Source organism: Gobio gobio (genome assembly GCF_949357685.1).
Source record: "Gobio gobio genome assembly, chromosome: 18".
Classification (NCBI taxonomy): domain Eukaryota; kingdom Metazoa; phylum Chordata; class Actinopteri; order Cypriniformes; family Gobionidae; genus Gobio; species Gobio gobio.
The window spans coordinates 720001-745000 of record NC_137111.1 but is presented as its reverse complement, the minus strand read 5'-3'; the positions used below and the strand labels follow the sequence as shown (position 1 = coordinate 745000).

The following is a 25000-nucleotide window of genomic DNA, read 5'->3' as shown; positions in this document are numbered from 1 at the left end:
AATCTGATTGGTCAGTTCAGTGTTGGACTGATCAGTTGTTCTAACCAGTCGTTAAAATGATTCGGTTCAAAGGAGTCATTGACTCGTGAATCGGACATTAGCAGACGCGGTGTGTGTGTGTGTGAATCCCGTCTGTTAGAACATCGCGAAAGATGTCAACACACAGAAAACACTTCATAACCGGAGAGGATTTGTTTCCGTTTATTAAAGTATGATTTATGTCAGCTGGTCAGAGAAGAGTCAACGTTTTTAGAGCACATTCACACCCAGCGGGAATTATAGGAAAACATCGCCTGAATGCCCACGTGCAACATGGACTCGTCTTCCACCTTTTGATTTGGATTAATATGTGACATATGAGAGAGCTAACAGTGATTATTCTGAAGACCCAGAGTGTGTGTGTGTGTGTGTGTGTGATCAGAGCTCAGATCGCTCTCTCTGTCGCTGGAGTCATCATCTACATCACTCATCAATCACAACTCATACAATCAGGCACTGGCGGGACAAATGCGTGTTTTGTGGAAAATGTTCAATGCAGGAAAAACCCTGATACTCTGTGCTTCTCCCTCGGGGGCGTGTCTATGCTAAAGGGCCAATCAGCAGCAGTCATGGGCGGGGCTTCTCTCACGTTATGATCTCAGCTCAATGACTTTCAGTTTTGCGATGTCGGACTCACTGTGGCTGAATTCAGATCGTCTCCTCCACTCAGATGAGATGTGTAGATTGATGACAGATACATTAGTGCCGCATTATTCTGTCCATAAGATATTCATGTCCGACCCAAACCCGAAATCTAGTTATTTTTCCTCATACTAATGACGTGTGTGTTTGTTCGTGTGGAAAGCCGCTTTATGAAGCTGTAGGAAGGCATTCTGTCACAGCTACACAACACATTTCCGCACACAGGAAGATGTTAGGGTAATATTTTAACATTTATTTTAATCACAAAAACCTTTGCATCAAGTTAAACAGGCCCATTGGCTGCCCACATAATAAGCCGGTTTAATTTTCAGATGTTCAATGCCTTATTGTGCTTATCAGGGATCATCCTCTAGTGTGAATCTGATGCTTTAACAAACACACACACACACACACATGTGAACGCATTCACAGATCTCTGATAGTCTGAGCCTCAGGCGTGAGAAACGCTGCGGTTCAGACGAGCGGACGCTGTGTGTGTGTGTGTGTGTGTGTGTGTGTGTGTGTGTGTGTGTGTGTGAGATCTCGTGGTGTAACACTGTGGCTGTATTTCAGGAGGATGAGAAGTTTCTGACGGAGGTGTTCGCTCAGCTGACGGATGAAGCCACTGAGGACGACAAGAGGAGAGAGCTGGTACTACACACACACACACACACACACACACACACACACACTGCCCCTGCCCCTAAACCTACCCAACACACACACACACACACACACACACACACACTGCCCCTGCCCCTAAACCTACCCAACACACACACACACACTGCCCCTGCCCCTAAACCTACCCAACACACACACACACACACACACACTGCCCCTGCCCCTAAACCTACACACACACACACACACACACACACACACACACACACACACACACACACACTGCCCCTAAACCTACACACACACACACACATACACACTGCCCCTGCCCCTAACCCTACCCACACACACACACACACACACACTGCCCCTGCCCCTAAACCTACACACACACACACACACACACACACACACACACACACTGCCCCTAAACCTACACACACACACACACATACACACTGCCCCTGCCCCTAACCCTACCCACACACACACACACACACACACACACACTGCCCCTGCCCCTAAACCTACCCAACACACACACACACACACACACACTGCCCCTGCCCCTAAACCTACCCAACACACACACACACACACACACACACTGCCCCTAAACCTACCCAACACACACACACACACACACACACACACACTGCCCCTGCCCCTAACCCTACCCACACACACACACACACACACACACACACACACAGGGCAGGGTTTCACGCCTGTCGCCTCTTCATCCGCAGGTCAACTTCTTCAAGGAGTTCTGTGCTTTCTCACAAACGCTGCAGCCGCAGAACAGAGACGCGTTCTTCAAGACGCTGGCCAACCTGGGCATCCTCCCGGCGCTGGAGATCGTGATGGTGTGTGTGTGTGTGTGTGTGTGTGTGTGTGTGTGCGTGTGTGTGCGTCTGCTCGAGTCTGTGCTCATGGTGAGTGTGTTTCCGCAGGGCATGGATGACCTGCAGGTGAAGGCGGCGGCCACGGACATCTTCTCCTACCTGGTGGAGTTCAGCCCGTCGATGGTGCGCGAGTTCGTCATGCAAGAACCCCAGCAGGCCGACGACGTGAGTGAGCAGATCAGCAGCGCACACACCTCAACCCATGCTCTCAGGGCAACTAAACCAGGGGCTCTGCGGGGTCTTAAAGTCTTAAATATCTACATTTTAGGCCTTAAAGGGTTAGTTCAGCCAAAACTGTAAATTGTGTCATTAATAGGGTTGGGAATCGTGAGGAATTTTCCGGTTCCGGTTCCGGTTCCGGTTCCGCCTAACGATTCCGGTTCCGATTCCGGTTCCATTAAAATTATTAAACAAATAGTGGTAAAGGAAAAAGGCACAATACGCAACTCAAACAATCCTTTTTGTGTTTATACTTGCTCTAAAATTAATTTACAGGTTGGCAATGTCAAAAAAGTCCTGCACTGTACATATATTACAGTATTAATTAAGCCATTCTTGCAACATTTTTTTTTTCAAATGAACACCTCTGAAATTGTCTTATTACATTTTATCTCTCTGTCTCTGAATAAAACCAAGTTATTAATTATATTTATTAGTTATATTTATTAATTAGTTGTATATTAATTTAATAGTAATTCAGTTATTCAGTGAACTTATAAATAATAAATTGCAATTCAGCATTACAAAGGTAATTGTGCCTAAACGCTTACCTAAACCATGGTGACTCAACGGTTGACAAATATATATATATATAGGCCTTTCACTATAAATCTGGTATAAGCCCTGTGGCTGAGGTTGACTCTGTGCTGTAGCAAATGTTTTGTCAAATTGCTAGTGCAGCCTCCTTTGCATGTTATTAACTTTTCACATGTTACATTTTGCTTCATTATCATTCATTCTTTGGAAATGAATCCATACTTGTGACTTTCTCTTCGCCGTGCTGGTGGTTAAGGAGAAAATATCTGACGCAAAACCGTAAATGTGTAGCGCGAGGGCTTTCAGTGCTGAACTGCGTTACACTCCTGGAAGCGGCAGGCAACGTAATTAATATTCATGAGGTGAGCCAGGGTTGCCAGGTTTTCACAACAAAAACCCACACAATTGCACAATCGCTTCAACCCGCGGACATGAAACACAGCCCGCGGCAACAGTGGAAAGCGGGAAAACCACAGACTTGGCAACACTGGCTGTCACTCGCTATGAAAGGATACGCTTCCAGCGCTTCGCACACACATTGCACCAGAACCGTTTTCGGAACCGAAACTTAGGAATTTCGCGCGGTTCTGGTATTTTTAAAAAATCAGTTTCAGTTCTGCATAAGAACCGGTTCTCGGTTCCCAACCCTAGTCATTAATGACTGAGCCTCATGTGGTTGGACACCTGTCAGACCTCCGTTCATCTTCAGACACAAATGAAGATATTTTAGTGTAAATCTGATGCTCTGAAAGGCCTCCATTGGCTCAACTTTACACTCTCAAGACCCTTAAAAGACACTAAAGACTAAAGTTACAAAGTCCATCTCACTACAGCGGCTCTACAATAACTTTATGAAGACGAGAATAGTTTCTGTGCGCAAAAAAACCCTAAATAACGACTTATATAGTGATGACGATTTCAAAACACGGCCTCATGAAGCTTCAAAGCGTTATGAATCAGTGAGTCGATTCAGCGGTTCACAGCGTTATGAATCAGTGAGTCGATTCAGCAGTTCAGAGCGTTATGAATCAGTGAGTCGATTCAGCGGTTCAGAGCGTTATGAATCAGTGAGTCGATTCAGCGGTTCAGAGCGTTATGAATCAGTGAGTCGATTCAGCGGTTCAGAGCGTTATGAATCAGTGAGTCGATTCATAACGCTTCGAAGCTGTAGTGAGATGGACTTTGTAACTTTAGTCTTTAGTGTCTTTTAAGGGTCTTGAGAGTGTAAAGTTGAGCCAATGGAGGCCTTTCAGAGCATCAGCTTTACACTAAAATATCTTCATTTGTGTCTGAAGATGAACGGAGGTCTGACGGGTGTCCAACCACATGAGGCTCAGTCATTAATGACACAATTTACAGTTTTGGCTGAACTAACCCTTTAAAAAGTCGCTGAATTCTTTAGTTCTAGGACTTAAATCATTTTAACAGGTCTTAATTTTCCTTTTTGATTTTATTACTGACTGTTTACTTGATTACTTCAGGTCTTCTTTAGCAGTTGCTTATTGCTGTGGTTTAGGTCTACTTGTAAGATCTTTGGTCATATTTCCCACCCTATAAGCGATGGTGTTATTAAAGCAGCACACCACTGGCCTCGCCTTTCTTTTTTTTTGTAAAATACCAAACAATATTTATGCATTTTGTTTGTTTTATTGTTGTGTGTAACTATTGTGCATCTCACATAATATGGGAAATGTGGCATCCTAATTATGAAAAAAACATGTACATTTCTGGAAATTACCACAAAATTTTACCACTAAAGTCATTTTTTTCAAACAAATCACCCAAAAAAATATATTTATGTATATTGTGAAATTGTGGAGGTGGGGAAGTACAAGTTTACTGATACTTTGTTCAATTTGAATAAATAAATTTGCTCTGTGAGTAATTTTGTGATTCTGCATTTCCTTTGTATAAAAAATGTTATTGCGTGATATAGGTCTTAAATTCCATTCAAAACGGTCTTAAAAAGTCTTACATTTGACTGTAAATTAATGCCTGTAAACTTCACCAGACATTATTTGCAGCTCATAATCACCGTAATCCCTGACGCTTGTGCTGTGATGCTGTGTTTGATGAGTGTGTGTGTGTGTGTGTGTGCGCAGGACGTGCTGCTGATTAACGTGGTGATCAAGCAGATGATCTGCGACTCGGACCCTGAGCTGGGTGGAGCGGTGCAGCTGATGGGGCTCCTGCGGACCCTCATCGACCCCGAGAACATGCTCGCCCCGGCCAGCGTGAGTCCTGCTCAACGCTTCACTCTGATTGGCTGACCGGCTGTTCATTCACAGCTATGAGATAACATGATTGAGTGCATAACATTTCAACTAATGTTCATAAAACTTCATAAATGCATAAGCAGGGCTCCAGACGAGCATTAGAGAGCAGCGGCGCTGGAGGATCACTCATCATAACGCTCATTAATTACGCTAATAACTGCAGTTATTAATAATAATATCACGTGTGTGTGTTTATTGGAGAGGTAACAGTGAAGCTCTGAGCTTGAGTTGATGAGCAGGAACATCTTTATTCAGATTATTACAGCAGCTCTGCTCTTGCTTTCTGGGTAATTCAGGCACAATCTGAAGAACAGGTTCTGTTTTCATCAGACTTCGTGACTTCCTCCTTCTGTCCATATATTAAAGGAACGCCACTATTTTTGTAAATATGCTCATTCTCCGACTCCTCTAAAGTTAAAGGGTTAGTTCACCCAAAAATGTAAATTGTGAAAAAAAAAAACTTTACACTCTCAAGACCCTTAAACCCGGTTCGGAGCGTTATGAATCAGTGAGTCGATTCAGCGGTTCGGAGCGAGTCGATTCAGCGGTTCGGAGCGTTATGAATCAGTGAGTCGATTCAGCGGTTCGGAGCGTTATGAATCAGTGAGTCGATTCAGCGGTTCGGAGCATTATGAATCAGTGAGTCGATTCAGCGGTTCGGAGCGTTATGAATCAGTGAGTCGATTCAGCGGTTCAGAGCGTTATGAATCAGTGAATCGACTCAGCGGTTCACAGCGTTATGAATCAGTGAGTCGATTCAGCGGTTTGGATCGCCAAAGTCACGTGATTTGAGCAGTTTGTCGGTTTGACACGCAATCCGAATCATGATTCGACTCACTGATTCATGACGCTCTGAACCGCTGAATCGACTCACTGATTCATGACGCTCTGAACCGCTGAATCGACTCACTGATTCATAACGCTCTGAACCGCTGAATCGACTCACTGATTCATAACACTCTGAACCGTTGAATCGACTCACTGATTCATAACACTCTGAATCTACTCACTGATTCATAACGCTCTGAACCGCTGAATCGACTCACTGATTCATAACACTCTGAATCTACTCACTGATTCATAACGCTCTGAACCGCTGAATCGACTCACTGATTCATAACGCTCTGAACCGCTGAGTCGACTCACTGATTCATAACGCTCTGAAGCTTCATGAGGCCGTGTTTTGAAATCGTCATCACTATATAAGTCGTTATTTAGGGTTTTTTTGCGCACAGAAACTATTCTCGTCTTCATAAAGTTATTGTAGAGCCGCTGTAGTGAGATGGACTTTGTAACTTTAGTCTTTAGTGTCTTTTAAGGGTCTTGAGAGTGTAAAGTTGAGCCAATGGAGGCCTTTCAGAGCATCAGATTTACACTAAAATATCTTCATTTGTGTCTGAAGATGAACGGAGGTCTGACGGGTGTCCAACCACATGAGGCTCAGTCATTAATGACACAATTTACAGTTTTGGGTGAACTAACCCTTGAAGCAGTTGAGTTTTATCATTTGGGAATCATTCAGCCGATCTCCGGGTCTGGCGCTAGCACTTTTAGCATAGCTTAGCATAGATCATTGAATCTGATTAGACCGTTAGCATGAGTGCAAACTCAACTGTCTAACTCTAGGGGAGACAGAAACTGAGCTTCAGAATCAGTGTTGTTCCTCTAAGGAGTGGAAATGGCTCGTGTGTCAGTGAGTGCTCCTCTCCACCATCTACTGGTTATAGTGGACATGTGTTTAAAATAAGTGCTTGAGTTTCACTCTCAAAAGGTTGAACCCCGAGATGAATATTCGACTATTCCTCCCACAATCCCCTGTGGTGTTACAGTACAGTATTGTTGAATAAAGTCGTTACTTTTGTTTGTTTTTGCGCACAAAAGGAGGAAAAAAGGTCACAAAATGGCAGCTTAAGGCCTCAGTCCGGAGCCCTGATAAACTCATATCATCACCGCATCATGTCTTTATACATGCCAAGAACATGCATGACGGCTCATCACATCATATCAGCAATATGAGAAACAAACACTTCAACACTTGTTTTATGTTTTAAGCATGTAAAATCAAGACTGTCGTCAATTTTGCTTCTGGGACTCCAGAAACCAGTGAAGGTGACTCGAGTTCCTTCACACTTGTGTTTGCTCTTCCTGTGTCCGGACGAGCGGACAAACATCACTGATTTCTGTGTGTGTGTGTGTGTGTGTGTGTGTGTGTGTGTGTGTGTGGGGGCAGAAAGCGGAGAAGAGCGAGTTCCTGAGTTTCTTCTACAAGTACTGCATGCATGTGCTGACCGCTCCGCTGCTGGCCAACACCGGTGAAGAGGACCAAGGTGAGACACTGACCCCTGACCTACAGGAGCTGAGCCGCAGGTCCTTCCTCTCATGACCTCATGACCTCATGACCTCGTGTGTGTTCTCCACAGATTCCACAGATTCCTCAGAGGGAGCGGCTCGAGGAAACCCTGTGTGTCCAGGTACTCCTCAGATCATGCCTGAGTGCGCACACACACACACACACCACACACACACACCGCACACACACCACACACACACCACACACACACACACACACACACACACACACACACACACACACACACACACACACACACACACACACACACACACACACACACACACACGCGCGCGCGTGTGGAGAGCTGCAACAGACCAGTATCTCAATACTCCATTCATCTGACGATTATTAGAACGATTAATCGACTACTCATCGATTATCGCCGACTAATCAGTACATTTAAGACGCTTATTCAGCTTTTTCAATTAGTTAAAACATTGAGTTATTCATATTCAAACTATAATATATAATAAAGAAAATCACTTCAGCTTTTGAAATGGTTGTTTTGATGAACTTTGAGCCGAGTTCTCAGAACTCAAGTCACACACAAACCCTCTCTAAGCATTGTTTAAATATTCTGTTCGCTTTCAATTGAAAAAATAAATAATAATAAACAAAAATGAGCTGCATTACAGACAACTACAAATAAATAGATGTTTGAATGTGAACTCTTGGCAGCTTCATTTGTAAAACAATAACAGACCCTCAACAGAAAAAGAGGACATTTACTTCAGAATAGTACAAATATTAATCTGCAAATGACATTGCAGACAAAATTACAATATTAATCTGACATGACAATTGAGCTGCCAGATTCTCATTCATCTGTTAGTTAACAATATGAGAAAGTAACTGATGATATTCTTCCTAACATCGCCTCTTGTGAGTCTTCATGCATATGAACAGAATACAGGCAGTGATGAGACTATAATAGCTAATTATAATAATAATAAAAACAGTCCTGACTCCAAGCTCAGTCAAACTTTATTCTATGCTACATAAACATCACATGTAATTATATTATTATTGTTCATATTATTAGTACTATTGCATTCTCTAATAGAGATGTACCGCTAGTTAGTCAGTTGTTTCCTCTTTAAGTGCTCAACATGCACGTCTCAATCAGCTCTAGTTCAGTAGATCAGGGCACGAGTCAATGGGCTGATCCCTGATCAGGGCACGAGTCAATGGGCTGATCCCTGATCAGGGCACGAGTCAATGGGCTGATCCCTGATCAGGGCACGAGTCAATGGGCTAATCCCTGATCAGGGCACGAGTCAATGGGCTGATCCCTGATCAGGGCACGAGTCAATGGGCTGATCCCTGATCAGGGCACGAGTCAATGGGCTGATCCCTGATCAGGGCACGAGTCAATGGGCTGATCCCTGATCAGGGCACGAGTCAATGGGCTGATCCCTGATCAGGGCACGAGTCAATGGGCTAATCCCTGATCAGGGCACGAGTCAATGGGCTGATCCCTGATCAGGGCACGAGTCAATGGGCTAATCCCTGATCAGGGCACGAGTCAATGGGCTAATCCCTGATCAGGGCACGAGTCAATGGGCTGATCCCTGATCAGGGCACGAGTCAATGGGCTAATCCCTGATCAGGGCACGAGTCAATGGGCTGATCCCTGATCAGGGCACGAGTCAATGGGCTAATCCCTGATCAGGGCACGAGTCAATGGGCTGATCCCTGATCAGGGCACGAGTCAATGGGCTAATCCCTGATCAGGGCACGAGTCAATGGGCTGATCCCTGATCAGGGCACGAGTCAATGGGCTGATCCCTGATCAGGGCACGAGTCAATGGGCTAATCCCTGATCAGGGCACGAGTCAATGGGCTGATCCCTGATCAGGGCACGAGTCAATGGGCTAATCCCTGATAAGGGCACGAGTCAATGGGCTGATCCCTGATCAGGGCACGAGTCAATGGGCTAATCCCTGATCAGGGCACGAGTCAATGGGCTGATCCCTGATCAGGGCACGAGTCAATGGGCTAATCCCTGATCAGGGCACGAGTCAATGGGCTAATCCCTGATCAGGGCACGAGTCAATGGGCTGATCCCTGATCAGGGCACGAGTCAATGGGCTAATCCCTGATCAGGGCACGAGTCAATGGGCTGATCCCTGATCAGGGCACGAGTCAATGGGCTAATCCCTGATCAGGGCACGAGTCAATGGGCTGATCCCTGATCAGGGCATGAGTCAATGGGCTGATCCCTGATCAGGGCACGAGTCAATGGGCTAATCCCTGATCAGGGCATGAGTCAATGGGCTAATCCCTGATCAGGGCACGAGTCAATGGGCTGATCCCTGATCAGGGCATGAGTCAATGGGCTGATCCCTGATCAGGGCATGAGTCAATGGGCTGATCCCTGATCAGGGCACGAGTCAATGGGCTAATCCCTGATCAGGGCATGAGTCAATGGGCTAATCCCTGATCAGGGCACGAGTCAATGGGCTGATCCCTGATCAGGGCACGAGTCAATGGGCTGATCCCTGATCAGGGCACGAGTCAATGGGCTAATCCCTGATCAGGGCACGAGTCAATGGGCTGATCCCTGATCAGGGCACGAGTCAATGGGCTGATCCCTGATCAGGGCATGAGTCAATGGGCTGATCCCTGATCAGGGCACGAGTCAATGGGCTAATCCCTGATCAGGGCACGAGTCAATGGGCTGATCCCTGATCAGGGCACGAGTCAATGGGCTGATCCCTGATCAGGGCACGAGTCAATGGGCTGATCCCTGATCAGGGCACGAGTCAATGGGCTGATCCCTGATCAGGGCACGAGTCAATGGGCTGATCCCTGATCAGGGCACGAGTCAATGGGCCGATCCCTGATCAGGGCACGAGTCAATGGGCCGATCCCTGATCAGGGCACGAGTCAATGGGCTGATCCCTGATCAGGGCACGAGTCAATGGGCTGATCCCTGATCAGGGCACGAGTCAATGGGCTGATCCCTGATCAGGGCACGAGTCAATGGGCTGATCCCTGATCAGGGCACGAGTCAATGGGCTAATCCCTGATCAGGGCACGAGTCAATGGGCTAATCCCTGATCAGGGCCCTCACTACTGAACTAGAGCTGATTGAGACGCAGCCTTAGTTTGACGTTTTGTGAAACTTTCCCACATTAGTTTGCACTCCGTCATTCGCGCTGTTTTCTTCTACCGCCACATTTGTAAGGTCTGCATTACTCTAGCGCTACAGCAGCCTAGTGGTCAGATCACGACAATGCAGGCGCTTACATTAGGGCACATGAGGTCAAACGACTACTACACAACAAAGATATTTGTCGACATTTTTTTATTGTTGACTAATTGTTTCAGCCCTACTCATGTGCTGTACTGAGCGTGTGTGTGTGTGTGCGTGTGTGTCAGATAACTTCCAGACGGCGCAGCTGCTGGCTCTGATCCTGGAGCTGCTGACGTTCTGTGTGGAGCACCACACCTACCACATCAAGAACTACATCATGACCAAAGACCTGCTGCGGAGGGTGCTGACGCTCATGAACTCCAAACACACCTTCCTGGCGCTGTGTGAGTACCGCCAGTGTGTGTGTGTGTGTGTGTGTGTGTGTGTGCCACAGAGCGGGTTTTTCCTGCTTGAGTGTTGATTATTTCCTCATATTCTCCATTCTTCCTGTCCCTTATCATAACCGTCAATCTCACCACACTAGGGATGCTTGATAACACAAGTTTGGCTTCGGTGCCACAATCTTAACACCGAAGTACTGATATTAAATCAAAATCACACACAGTCTGAAGTTTGGCGCGGGTATTGTGCATAATTTTACTCACTCTCACAAGTTTGGGGTTTTATTAAGCGGGAAATTACCACAAATGTTTATTATTAAATTAATCAACAAAGATTAATCTCATAAAATCAGGCATTTGTCAATATTGCGCGTCTCCTTCTCTAGCTCTCAAAATGAGCAAATTGATAATTAAAAGACATCGCACCTACACTAGAGCATCTGCACACTCAGATTCAAGTCGTTTCAGGAGCTGACGGAGATCACTGCCCACGTCTTTCTAAACCTCGCCAATTTGAACATGCGAGCGATTTTATGGCATTCCGTAATACATGGTATGAGAGATCTTTGAGAAAGTTTTCTTTCTGCTCATACCAACAACACACACACAAGCCTAAAGAGCTCACACATTACAAATGAAGCGGTTTTTCCTCAGTCAAATACACACAATGATGTCAAAAATGTCCATCTTTAGTGAGTCGTCACATAAACACAGTTGGTTGTGTCTTTCGCGGATGTAAATAGTGCAATAGTGTGCCTGCAAATATTATGAGATCTAAACGTCACTGGTTGAAACGAACGCTCATTTCATGATATTTAAACGATACGATCTTATGTGCGTTGATGAATGTTAAAAGAAAGAAGTCTTAATTAGATGGTTTGAATGATGCGCTGATAAATGTCTTCTACAAGTCAGGAATGGCGAGTGACCGATGTTTGGCAAGGTTTGATGGTTCTTCAGCAGTTCTAGAAGCAAAGTAATTCCAAATTTCACGTCTAATCCTCTCTTTATTAATGAGTTTTGTGCGTGTTGAGTGAGAATCAACTGCTGTATTCATCTTGTTCCTCTATGGCACCACATTTGTCGGTTTCACGTCAGTTTGGGCAGTGAACTTCAGAACAGCAGCATATACCGAAATGAGCTAAATCATGATATCGTACTGTTTGAAATCAAATATATACCAGTATTTATACCCAGTACCAGTATACCGCACATCCCTACAACACACTGCTAACTCAAGCAGGCCCCGCCCCTTTATTCTGCGCATGCATTATGATAATGAGGCACTGCTGATGTGGCTGTGCAGGTGCGCTGCGCTTCCTGAGGAGAATCATCGGGCTGAAGGACGAGTACTACAACCGCTACATCATGAAGGGGAACCTGTTCGAGCCGGTCATCCACGCCCTGCTGGACAACGGCACCCGCTACAACCTGCTCAACTCCGCCATCATCGAGCTCTTCGAGTTCATCAAAGTGGTAAGATCCGCCGCCCAGAGCGCAGGCCACGCCCCTGCCGCCCGCTGACCTCTGACCTCTGTGCTTTGGTCCCCAGGAGGACATCCGCTCTCTGATCGCACACATCGTGGATCACTTCTACCAGGCGCTGGAGTCCATCGAGTACGTGCAGACGTTCAAGGGCCTGAAGGGCCGATACGAGCAGGAGAAGGAGCGGCAGAGCCGAGGCCTCAGCAGGTGCCCACCCCTTCTCTCAGAGCCCCGCCCACCCCTTCTCTCAGAGCCCCGCCCACCCCTTCTCTCAGAGCCCCGCCCACCCCTTCTCTCAGAGCCCCGCCCACCCCTTCTCTCAGGGCCCCGCCCACCCCTTCTCTCAGAGCCCCGCCCACCCCTTCTCTCAGAGCCCCGCCCACCCCTTCTCTCAGAGCCCCGCCCACCCCTTCTCTCAGAGCCCCGCCCACCCCTTCTCTCAGAGCCCCGCCCACCCCTTCTCTCAGAGCCCCGCCCACCCCTTCTCTCAGGGCCCCGCCCACCCCTTCTCTCAGAGCCCCGCCCACCCCTTCTCTCAGAGCCCCGCCCACCCCTTCTCTCAGAGCCCCGCCCACCCCTTCTCTCAGGGCCCCGCCCACCCCTTCTCTCAGAGCCCCGCCCACCCCTTCTCTCTGAGCCCCGCCCACCCCTTCTCTTAGAGCCCCGCCCACCCCTTCTCTCAGAGCCCCGCCCACCCCTTCTCTCAGAGCCCCGCCCACCCCTTCTCTCTGAGCCCCGCCCACCCCTTCTCTTAGAGCCCCGCCCACCCCTTCTCTCAGAGCCCCGCCCACCCCTTCTCTCTGAGCCCCGCCCACCCCTTCTCTTAGAGCCCCGCCCACCCCTTCTCTCAGAGCCCCGCCCACCCCTTCTCTCAGAGCCCCGCCCACCCCTTCTCTCAGAGCCCCGCCCACCCCTTCTCTCTGAGCCCCGCCCACCCCTTCTCTTAGAGCCCCGCCCACCCCTTCTCTCAGAGCCCCGCCCACCCCTTCTCTCAGAGCCCCGCCCACCCCTTCTCTCTGAGCCCCGCCCACCCCTTCTCTTAGAGCCCCGCCCACCCCTTCTCTCAGAGCCCCGCCCACTCTGGTCATGTGATAACGGATGCTCCTCTTACAGGTACCGCAGGGACGCCCGCTCCTTCGAGGAGGACGAGGACATGTGGCTGAATGATGAAGAGGAGGAGGAGGAGTCTGACACTGGCAAGAGCGACTACGGGAAGTTCATGGAGAACGAGAAGGGTATGTTTATAGTGTGTGTGTGTGTGTGTGTGTGTGTGTGTGGACTGGTAATCCCTACGTTATGGGGACTAAATGTCCCCACAAAGATGGCAATATCCGAAATCCTCGTCCTTGTGGGGACATTTTTTGGTCCCCATGAGGAAAACATCTTATAAATCAGACTAAGTGATGTTTTTTGAAAATGTAAAAATGCAGAATGTCTCCTGTGATGGGTAGGGGCTGTGTGTGTGTGTGTGTGTGTGTGTGTGTGTGTGTGTGTGTGTGTGTGTGTGTGTGTGTGATGGGTAGGTTTAGGGGCAGTGTGTGTGTGTGTGTGTGTGTGTGTGATGGGTAGGTTTAGGGGCAGTGTGTGTGTGTGTGTGTGTGTGTGTGTGATGGGTAGGTTTAGGGGCAGTGTGTGTGTGTGTGTGTGTGTGTGTGTGTGTGTGTGTGTGTGTGTGTGTGTGTGTGTGTGTGTGTGTGTGTGATGGGTAGGTTTAGGGGCAGTGTGTGTGTGTGTGTGTGTGTGTGTGTGTGTGTGTGTGTGTGTGTGATGTGTATGTAGGTTTAGGGGCTGTGTGTGTGTGTGTGTGTGAGAGAGTGTGTCTGTGTGTGTGTGTGATGGGTAGGTTTAGGGGCAGTGTGTGTGTGTGTGTGTGATGTGTAGGTTTAGGGGCAGTGTGTGTGTGTGTGTGTGTGTGTGTGTGTGTGTGTGTGTGTGATGGGTAGGTTTAGGGGCAGTGTGTGTGTGTGTGTGTGTGTGTGTGTGTGTGTGTGTGTGTGATGGGTAGGTTTAGGGGCAGTGTGTGTGTGTGTGTGTGTGTGATGTGTATGTAGGTTTAGGGGCTGTGTGTGTGTGTGTGTGTGTGTGTGTGTGTGTGTGTGTGTGTGTGTGAGAGAGTGTGTCTGTGTGTGTGTGTGATGGGTAGGTTTAGGGGCAGTGTGTGTGTGTGTGTGTGTGTGTGTGTGTGATGTGTAGGTTTAGGGGCAGTGTGTGTGTGTGTGTGTGTGTGTGTGTGTGTGTGTGTGTGTGTGTGTGTGTGTGTGTGTGTGTGATGTGTAGGTTTAGGGGCTGTGTGTGTGTGTGTGTGTGTGTGTGTGTGTGTGTGTGTGATGTGTAGGTTTAGGGGCAGTGTGTGTGTGTGTGTGTGTGATGTGTAGGTTTAGGGGCAGTGTGTGTGTGTGTGTGTGTGTGTGATGTGTAGGTTTAGGGGCAGTGTGTGTGTGTGTGTGTGCGTGTGATGTGTAGGTTTAGGGGCTGTGTGTGTGTGTGTGTGTGTGTGTGTGTGTGCCGCCTCCTCACACTTGTGTCTGTCTTGTTTCAGCTAAAGAGAGTCAGGATAAAGAGAACCAGCCCAAGCGCTCGACGACCAGCAGCTTTAAGTTCACCTTCTCTCATTCTGCAGCGGCGGCTAATGCTAACGCTAGCAACGGCTCCAAACCGCCTCCCTCCTCTTCCTCCAGCAGCTCCAAACCTGCAGCGCCTCCTCCTGGCCAGACGGCACGGGTGCGTCCTCACACTCTCACACCTCACACTCTCATCATCTCACTCTCTCATCACCTCACACTCTCATCATCTCACTCTCTCATCATCTCACACTCTCATCATCTCACACTCTCATCATCTCACACTCTCATCAGCTCACACTCTCATCATCTCACACTCTCATCATCTCACACTCTCATCATCTCACTCTCTCATCATCTCACACTCTCATCATCTCACTCTCTCATCATCTCACTCTCTCATCATCTCACACTCTCATCATCTCACACTCTCATCATCTCACACTCTCATCATCTCACACTCTCATCATCTCACTCTCTCATCATCTCACACTCTCATCATCTCACACTCTCGTCATCTCACACTCTCATCAGCTCACACTCTCATCATCTCACACTCTCATCATCTCACTCTCTCGTCATCTCACGTCATCTCACACTCTCGTCATCTCACACTCTCGTCATCTCACACTCTCATCACCTCACACTCTCATCACCTCACACTCTCATCAGCTCACACTCTCATCATCTCACACTCTCATCATCTCACACTCTCATCACCTCACACTCTCATCACCTCACACTCTCATCAGCTCACACTCTCATCATCTCACACTCTCATCATCTCACACTCTCATCAGCTCACACTCTCATCATCTCACACTCTCATCATCTCACTCTCTCGTCATCTCACGTCATCTCACACTCTCGTCATCTCACACTCTCGTCATCTCACACACTCATCATCTCACACTCTCATCATCTCACACTCTCATCACCTCACTCTCTCATCACCTCACTCTCTCATCAGCTCACACTCTCATCATCTCACACTCTCATCATCTCACTCTCTCGTCATCTCACACTCTCGTCATCTCACACTCTCGTCATCTCACACTCTCATCATCTCACACTCTCATCTCACACTCTCATCATCTCACTCTCTCATCAGCTCACACTCTCATCAGCTCACACTCTCATCAGCTCACACTCTCATCAGCTCACACTCTCATCACTCTCATCAGCTCACACTCTCATCATCTCACTCTCTCATCACCTCACACTCTCATCACCTCACACTCTCATCAGCTCACACTCTCATCAGCTCACACTCTCATCAGCTCACACTCTCATCAGCTCACACTCTCATCAGCTCACACTCTCATCACCTCACACTCTCATCACCTCACTCTCTCATCAGCTCACACTCTCATCAGCTCACACTCTCATCAGCTCACACTCTCATCATCTCACTCTCTCATCAGCTCACACTCTCATCAGCTCACACTCTCATCAGCTCACACTCTCATCAGCTCACACTCTCATCAGCTCACACTCTCATCAGCTCACACTCTCATCAGCTCACACTCTCATCAGCTCACACTCTCATCAGCTCACATTCTCATCAGCTCACACTCTCATCAGCTCACACTCTCATCAGCTCACACTCTCATCAGCTCACACTCTCATCAGCTCACACTCTCATCACCTCACACTCTCATCATCAGCTCACACTCTCATCAGCTCACACTCTCATCATCTCACACTCTCATCAGCTCACACTCTCATCAGCTCACACTCTCATCAGCTCACACTCTCATCTTCTCACACTCTCATCAGCTCACACTCTCATCAGCTCACATTCTCATCAGCTCACACTCTCATCATCTCACACTCTCATCACCTCACTCTCTCATCACCTCACTCTCTCATCACCTCACACTCTCATCAGCTCACACTCTCATCAGCTCACACTCTCGTCATCTCACACTCTCGTCATCTCACGTCATCTCACACTCTCATCATCTCACACTCTCATCATCTCACACTCTCATCATCTCACTCTCTCGTCATCTCACGTCATCTCACACTCTCATCAGCTCACACTCTCATCACCTCACACTCTCATCATCTCACACTCTCATCAGCTCACACTCTCATCATCTCACTCTCTCATCATCTCACACTCTCATCATCTCACACTCTCATCAGCTCACTCTCTCATCAGCTCACACTCTCTCATCATCTCACTCTCTCGTCATCTCACGTCATCTCACTCTCTCGTCATCTCACTCTCTCGTCATCTCACACTCTCATCAGCTCACACTCTCATCATCTCACACTCATCATCTCACACTCTCATCAGCTCACACTCTCATCAGCTCACACTCTCGTCATCTCACACTCTCATCAGCTCACACTCTCATCAGCTCACACTCTCATCATCTCACTCTCTCATCATCTCACTCTCTCGTCATCTCACTCTCTCATCATCTCACTCTCTCATCATCTCACTCTCTCATCAGCTCACACTCTCATCAGCTCACACTCTCATCAGCTCACACTCTCATCACCTCACACTCTCATCAGCTCACACTCTCATCAGCTCACACTCTCATCAGCTCACACTCTCATCATCTCACTCTCTCATCAGCTCACACTCTCATCAGCTCACACTCTCATCATCTCACACTCTCATCAGCTCACACTCTCATCAGCTCACACTCTCATCAGCTCACACTCTCATCATCTCACACTCTCATCAGCTCACACTCTCATCAGCTCACATTCTCATCAGCTCACATTCTCATCAGCTCACACTCTCATCATCTCACACTCTCATCACCTCACTCTCTCATCACCTCACTCTCTCATCACCTCACACTCTCATCAGCTCACACTCTCATCAGCTCACACTCTCGTCATCTCACACTCTCGTCATCTCACGTCATCTCACACTCTCATCATCTCACACTCTCATCATCTCACACTCTCATCATCTCACTCTCTCGTCATCTCACTCTCTCGTCATCTCACGTCATCTCACACTCTCATCAGCTCACACTCTCATCATCTCACACTCTCATCACCTCACACTCTCATCATCTCACACTCTCATCATCTCACACTCTCATCAGCTCACACTCTCATCATCTCACTCTCTCATCATCTCACACTCTCATCATCTCACACTCTCATCATCTCACTCTCTCATCATCTCACTCTCTCGTCATCTCACGTCATCTCACTCTCTCGTCATCTCACACTCTCATCATCTCATCATCATCAAACACTCAGCACGGATTGCTCTGTAAATTAAACATTTTCAGTTGGCCAAATTGAATTTCTGTTAATTGATGCAATTTAATTCAATTAAAATTCAAGAAATTCAGTTTCAGTTTCAGAAATTCATCACCTCACACTCTCATCAGCTCACACTCTCATCAGCTCACACTCTCATCAGCTCACACTCTCATCATCTCACACTCTCATCAGCTCACACTCTCATCAGCTCACACTCTCATCATCTCACTCTCTCATCATCTCACTCTCACGTCATCTCACTCTCTCGTCATCTCACACTCTCATCAGCTCACACTCTCATCATCTCACACTCATCATCTCACACTCTCATCAGCTCACACTCTCATCAGCTCACACTCTCGTCATCTCACACTCTCATCAGCTCACACTCTCATCATCTCACTCTCTCATCATCTCACTCTCTCATCAGCTCACACTCTCATCAGCTCACACTCTCATCAGCTCACACTCTCATCAGCTCACACTCTCATCATCTCACTCTCTCATCATCTCACTCTCTCATCATCTCACTCTCTCGTCATCTCACACTCTCATCAGCTCACACTCTCATCATCTCACTCTCTCATCATCTCACACTCTCATCATCTCACACTCTCATCATCTCACTCTCTCATCATCTCACTCTCTCGTCATCTCACGTCATCTCACTCTCTCGTCATCTCACACTCTCATCATCTCATCATCATCAAACACTCAGCACGGATTGCTCTGTACATTAAACATTTTCAGTTGGCCAAATTGAATTTCTGTTAATTGATGCAATTTAATTCAATTAAAATTCAAGAAATTCAGTTTCAGTTTCAGAAATTCATCACCTCACACTCTCATCAGCTCACACTCTCATCAGCTCACACTCTCATCAGCTCACACTCTCATCATCTCACACTCTCATCAGCTCACACTCTCATCAGCTCACACTCTCATCATCTCACTCTCTCATCATCTCACTCTCTCGTCATCTCACGTCATCTCACTCTCTCGTCATCTCACACTCTCATCAGCTCACACTCTCATCATCTCACACTCATCATCTCACACTCTCATCAGCTCACACTCTCATCAGCTCACACTCTCGTCATCTCACACTCTCATCAGCTCACACTCTCATCAGCTCACACTCTCATCAGCTCACACTCTCATCAGCTCACACTCTCATCAGCTCACTCTCTCATCATCTCACTCTCTCATCATCTCACTCTCTCATCAGCTCACACTCTCATCAGCTCACACTCTCATCAGCTCACACTCTCATCAGCTCACACTCTCATCAGCTCACACTCTCATCATCTCACTCTCTCATCATCTCACTCTCTCATCATCTCACTCTCTCGTCATCTCACACTCTCATCAGCTCACACTCTCATCATCTCACACTCATCATCTCACACTCTCATCATCTCACTCTCTCGTCATCTCACTCTCTCGTCATCTCACACTCTCATCAGCTCACACTCTCATCAGCTCACACTCTCATCATCTCACTCTCTCATCATCTCACTCTCTCGTCATCTCACGTCATCTCACTCTCTCGTCATCTCACACTCTCATCAGCTCACACTCTCATCAGCTCACACTCTCATCAGCTCACTCTCTCGTCATCTCACTCTCTCATCATCTCACTCTCTCGTCATCTCACGTCATCTCACTCTCTCATCATCTCTCACTCTCATCAGCTCACACTCTCATCAGCTCACACTCTCGTCATCTCACACTCTCATCAGCTTACACTCTCATCAGCTCACACTCTCATCATCTCACTCTCTCGTCATCTCACACTCTCGTCATCTCACGTCATCTCACACTCTCGTCATCTCACACTCTCATCAGCTCACACTCTCATCACCTCACACTCTCATCAGCTCACTCTCTCGTCATCTCACGTCATCTCACTCTCTCGTCATCTCACACTCTCATCATCTCACACTCTCATCATCTCACTCTCTCGTCATCTCACGTCATCTCACTCTCTCATCAGCTCACACTCTCATCATCTCACTCTCTCATCATCTCACGTCATCTCACTCTCTCGTCATCTCACACTCTCATCATCTCACACTCTCATCATCTCACACTCTCATCATCTCACTCTCTCATCATCTCACACTCTCGTCATCTCACTCTCTCATCATCTCACTCTCTCATCATCTCACACTCTCATCAGCTCACACTCTCATCATCTCACACTCTCATCAGCTCACACTCTCATCAGCTCACACTCTCATCAGCTCACACTCTCATCATCTCACTCTCTCATCATCTCACACTCTCATCATCTCACTCTCTCGTCATCTCACTCTCTCATCATCTCACACTCTCATCAGCTCACACTCTCATCATCTCACACTCTCGTCATCTCACACTCTCATCATCTCACACTCTCATCATCTCACACTCTCATCATCTCACTCTCTCATCATCTCACACTCTCATCATCTCACTCTCTCATCATCTCACTCTCTTGTCATCTCACACTCACATCAGCTCACACTCTCATCATCTCACTCTCTCATCATCTCACACTCTCATCATCTCACTCTCTCGTCATCTCACACTCTCATCATCTCACACTCTCACATCTCACACACTCATCATCTCACACTCTCATCATCTCACTCTCTCGTCATCTCACACTCACATCAGCTCACACTCTCATCAGCTCACACTCTCATCAGTTCACACTCTCATCATCTCACTCTCTCATCATCTCACACTCTCATCATCTCACTCTCTCATCATCTCACTCTCTCGTCATCTCACACTCACATCAGCTCACACTCTCATCATCTCACTCTCTCATCATCTCACACTCTCATCATCTCACTCTCTCATCATCTCACTCTCTCGTCATCTCACACTCTCATCATCTCACACTCTCACACCTCACACTCTCGTCATCTCACACTCTCATCATCTCACACTCTCATCAGCTCACACTCTCATCAGCTCACACTCTCATCACCTCACTCTCTCATCACCTCACTCTCTCATCATCTCACACTCTCACACCTCACACTCTCGTCATCTCACTCTCTCATCATCTCATCATCATCAAACACTCAGCACGGATTGCTCTGTAAATTAAACATTTTCAGTTGGCCAAATTGAATTTCTGTTAATTGATGCAATTTAATTCAATTAAAATTCAAGAAATTCAGTTTGGCCAACTGAAAGTTTAGATGTGATCGCTCACTAGAAAATGTTCATTTGGAGACCTGATGTTTTTACAGTGAATATAAAGCCGACATTTGGAAATGATTTGAGGCTGAACCATCATAAGCACGAGTGTTTATTTCTGCACTTCCGTCAGTGGAACACCGCCTATAAAACATCTAAACGATTATCAGTAAATAATGGCTACCTCAAGAATATAAGAAAATTAAATATTAGTTAGAAAAATATTTGATTCATACTATTTCCCCGTGAAGATGCGTCATTAAAAAACAGATTGATTGAAAGAACTTAACATGTTTGCTAACGAAATAAAGCAGTGAAGAGCCGTGTGTGTGTGTGGCTTCTGTGTTCATGGTTAAGTGCTAGTCTAAGGTCAACATGTGCAGTTTATAGGAGACGTTTGCTAGCATTGGTTTATAATCATCATTAATGTGTGTGTGCAGCCGACACTACAACACCTGTCAAAGACCAGTGGCAAATAAGAAGCATGTGAAGCTCTAATGATGAGGATATAGGAGTGTGTGTTCAGCTCGAGGCCTCAGTCTGGAGTCAGTCACTGTTACTGGTGGAGAACTCAGCTGTCAATCATCTGATCTCCTCTAATGGTGTGTGTGTGTGTGTGTGTGTTCCTCAGACTGGGCTGGTGGATTATCCTGATGATGAAGACGAGGAGGAGGAAGAGGAGGAGGAGGAGGAGGATGAAGAGCAGTCGCCACGCAAGCGTCCTCGCCTGGGCTCGTAAAGCCGGTCCTGAGCCTCTATCTCCAGCCAGCTGAACCCGAGGAGCAGGGAGCCAATCACAGCGCTGGTGCAGCAGGGGCTGATGGGAGAGGCTAGCAGGACTAGCCGCGCTAATGAACGCTGGATTGGCTGAACTCTGGGACTGAAGAGCCGCTGTGGCCGCTGCTGTCCAACGGCCGCTTCCTTTTTTAATGAATTCTTCTGGACGTTTGTGTTTTTAATGATTGACCGGAGCTCAGCCGCAGTGAGGCCGTTATTAACCTTTATAATCAACGTCTGTGATTCAGGCTAGGATTTTAAGACATTAAACTGCAGTACGAGTGTGTGTGTGTGTGTGTGTGTGTGACTGATCTCAGATCAGCTCTGGCAGACCTTACTCAAAGACTTTCACAACCACACTCAATATTAGCTCTTTTTGTTTCCCCCTCATTTTTGTACAATTTCCTAACCAGCACCATCTCCGTTACAGAGCGTTTGTATAAATTTGATATTTTTTACAATTTTCAGATTAAATTTGGTCCTGCAATTAAACTGTTCTTCATTGTGTTGTGTTTGCATGAGAACCCATTCTGTAATCCAGGCGTGTGTGTGTGAGTGAGAGTGTGTGTGTGTGTGTGTGTGCAAGAGTGAGTGCGCACGTGTGAGTGCGAGAGAGCATGTGTGTGTGCATGCGAGTGTGTGGAAGAGTGAGTGCGAGTGTGTGAGTGAGAGTGCGTGTGTGTGTGTGCAAGAGTGAGTGCGAGAGCGCATGTGAGTGAGTGAGTGCGAGTGTGTGTGTGTGTGAGTGAGAGTGCGTGTGTGTGTGCAAGAGTGAGTGCGAGAGAGCATGTGAGTGAGTGAGTGCGAGTGTGTGTGTGTGAGTGAGAGTGCGTGTGTGTGTGCAAGAGTGAGTGCGCACATGTGAGTGCGAGAGAGCATGTGTGTGTGCAAGAGTGAGTGTGAGTGAGTGAGTGCGAGTGTGTGTGTGTGAGTGAGAGTGCGTGTGTGTGCAAGAGTGAGTGCGCACATGTGAGTGCGAGAGAGCATGTGTGTGTGCATGCGAGTGTGTGGAAGAGTGAGTGTGAGTGAGTGAGTGCGAGTGTGTGTGTGTGAGTGAGAGTGCGTGTGTGTGTGCAAGAGTGAGTGCGCACATGTGAGTGCGAGAGAGCATGTGTGTGTGCAAGAGTGAGTGTGAGTGAGTGAGTGCGAGTGTGTGTGTGTGTGAGAGTGCGTGTGTGTGTGCAAGAGTGAGTGCGCACATGTGAGTGCGAGAGAGCATGTGTGTGTGTGTGTGTGCAAGAGTGAGTGTGAGTGCGAGTGTGTGTGTGTGAGTGAGAGTGCAAGAGTGAGTGCGAGAGAGCATGTGTGTGTGCATGCGAGTGTGTGCAAGAGTGAGTGAGCGAGTGTGTGTGTGTGTGTGCGAGTGTGTGCAAGAGTGTGTGCGCACGTGTGAGTGCGAGAGAGCATGTGTGAGTGTGCGAGTGAGTGTGTGCAAGAGTGAGTGTGAGTGCGCAAGAGTGTGTGTGTGTGTGTGCAAGAGTGAGAGTGTGTGTGTGTGTGTGCAAGAGTGAGTACGTGCACGTGTGTGAGTGTGAATGAGCATGTGCGAGTGCGCGCAAGAGTGAGTGTGTGTGTGAGAGTGCGAGTGCGTGCATGAGTGTGTGTGTGAGTGAGTGAGTGCGAGTGCGTGCAAGAGTGAGTGTGTGTGTGAGAGTGCGAGTGCGTGCATGAGTGTGTGTGTGAGTGAGTGAGTGCGTGCAAGAGTGTGTGTGTGAGTGAGTGAGTGCGAGTGCGTGCATGAGTGTGTGTGTGAGTGAGTGAGTGCGAGTGCGTGCAAGAGTGAGTGTGTGTGTGAGTGCGAGTGCGTGCATGAGTGTGTGTGTGAGTGCGAGTGCGTGCAAGAGTGTGTGTGTGAGAGTGCGAGTGCGTGCATGAGTGTGTGTGTGAGTGAGTGAGTGCGAGTGCGTGCAAGAGTGTGTGTGAAAGAGTGAGCGTGTGAGTGTGAGCATGTCTGAGTGTGTGTGTGTGTGTGTGCACGTGTGTGAGTGAGAGTGTGAATGAGCATGTGCGAGTGTGTGGAAGAGTGAGTGAGAGTGAGTGCGAGAGAGCATGTGTGTGTGCATGCGAGTGTGTGCAAGAGTGAGTGAGTGTGTGTGTGTGTGTGTGTGTGTGTGTGTGTGTGTGTGTGTGTGTGTGTGTGAGAGAGTGAGTGTGCGAATGCGTGCAAGAGTGTGCGCACGTGTGAGTGCGAGAGAGCATGTGTGAGTGTGCGTGCGAGTGTGAGTGTGTGCAAGAGTGAGTGTGAGTGCGCAAGAGTGAGTGTGTGTGTGTGTGTGAGTGAGTGCGTGCGTGTGTGTGCAAGAGTGAGTGCAAGAGTGAGTGAGTGTGAGTGAGTGAGTGCGAGTGTGTGTGTGTGTGTGTGTGTGTGTGTGTGTGTGAAAGAGTGAGTGTGCGAATGCGTGCAAGAGTGTGTGCGCACGTGTGAGTGCGAGAGAGCATGTGTGAGTGTGCGAGTGTGAGTGTGTGCAAGAGTGAGTGTGAGTGCGCAAGAGTGTTTGTTTGTGTGTGCAAGAGTGAGTGTGTGTGTGTGTGCAAGAGTGAGTGCGTGCACGTGTGTGAGTGAGAGAGTGAATGAGCATGTGTGAGTGAGTGAGTGAGTGTGTG

General features: G+C 47.7%; 1 protein-coding gene across 2 annotated transcripts in view; it reads left to right on the top strand.

The window, feature by feature from the left end:
• ppp4r3b (protein phosphatase 4, regulatory subunit 3B) overlaps positions 1–22894 on the top strand; it is a 39694-nt gene extending 16800 nt beyond the window's left edge. Inside the window, exons 5-17 of one of the 2 annotated variants that reach the window (XM_079842492.1) lie at positions 1255–1332; positions 2055–2171; positions 2259–2375; positions 5069–5200; positions 7295–7351; positions 7473–7569; positions 7663–7713; positions 10980–11138; positions 12442–12611; positions 12688–12827; positions 13734–13855; positions 15160–15341; positions 22251–22893. In XM_079842492.1, coding sequence (XP_079698618.1) covers positions 1255–1332; positions 2055–2171; positions 2259–2375; positions 5069–5200; positions 7295–7351; positions 7473–7569; positions 7663–7713; positions 10980–11138; positions 12442–12611; positions 12688–12827; positions 13734–13855; positions 15160–15341; positions 22251–22358 — 1530 coding nt within the window. In that variant the 3' untranslated portion in view covers positions 22359–22893. Of the gene's footprint in view, positions 1–1254; positions 1333–2054; positions 2172–2258; positions 2376–5068; positions 5201–7294; positions 7352–7472; positions 7570–7662; positions 7714–10979; positions 11139–12441; positions 12612–12687; positions 12828–13733; positions 13856–15159; positions 15342–22250 lie in introns of both variants that reach the window. The other variant, XM_079842493.1, reaches the window with a different exon arrangement.
• Positions 22895–25000: the final 2106 nt, after the last annotated feature.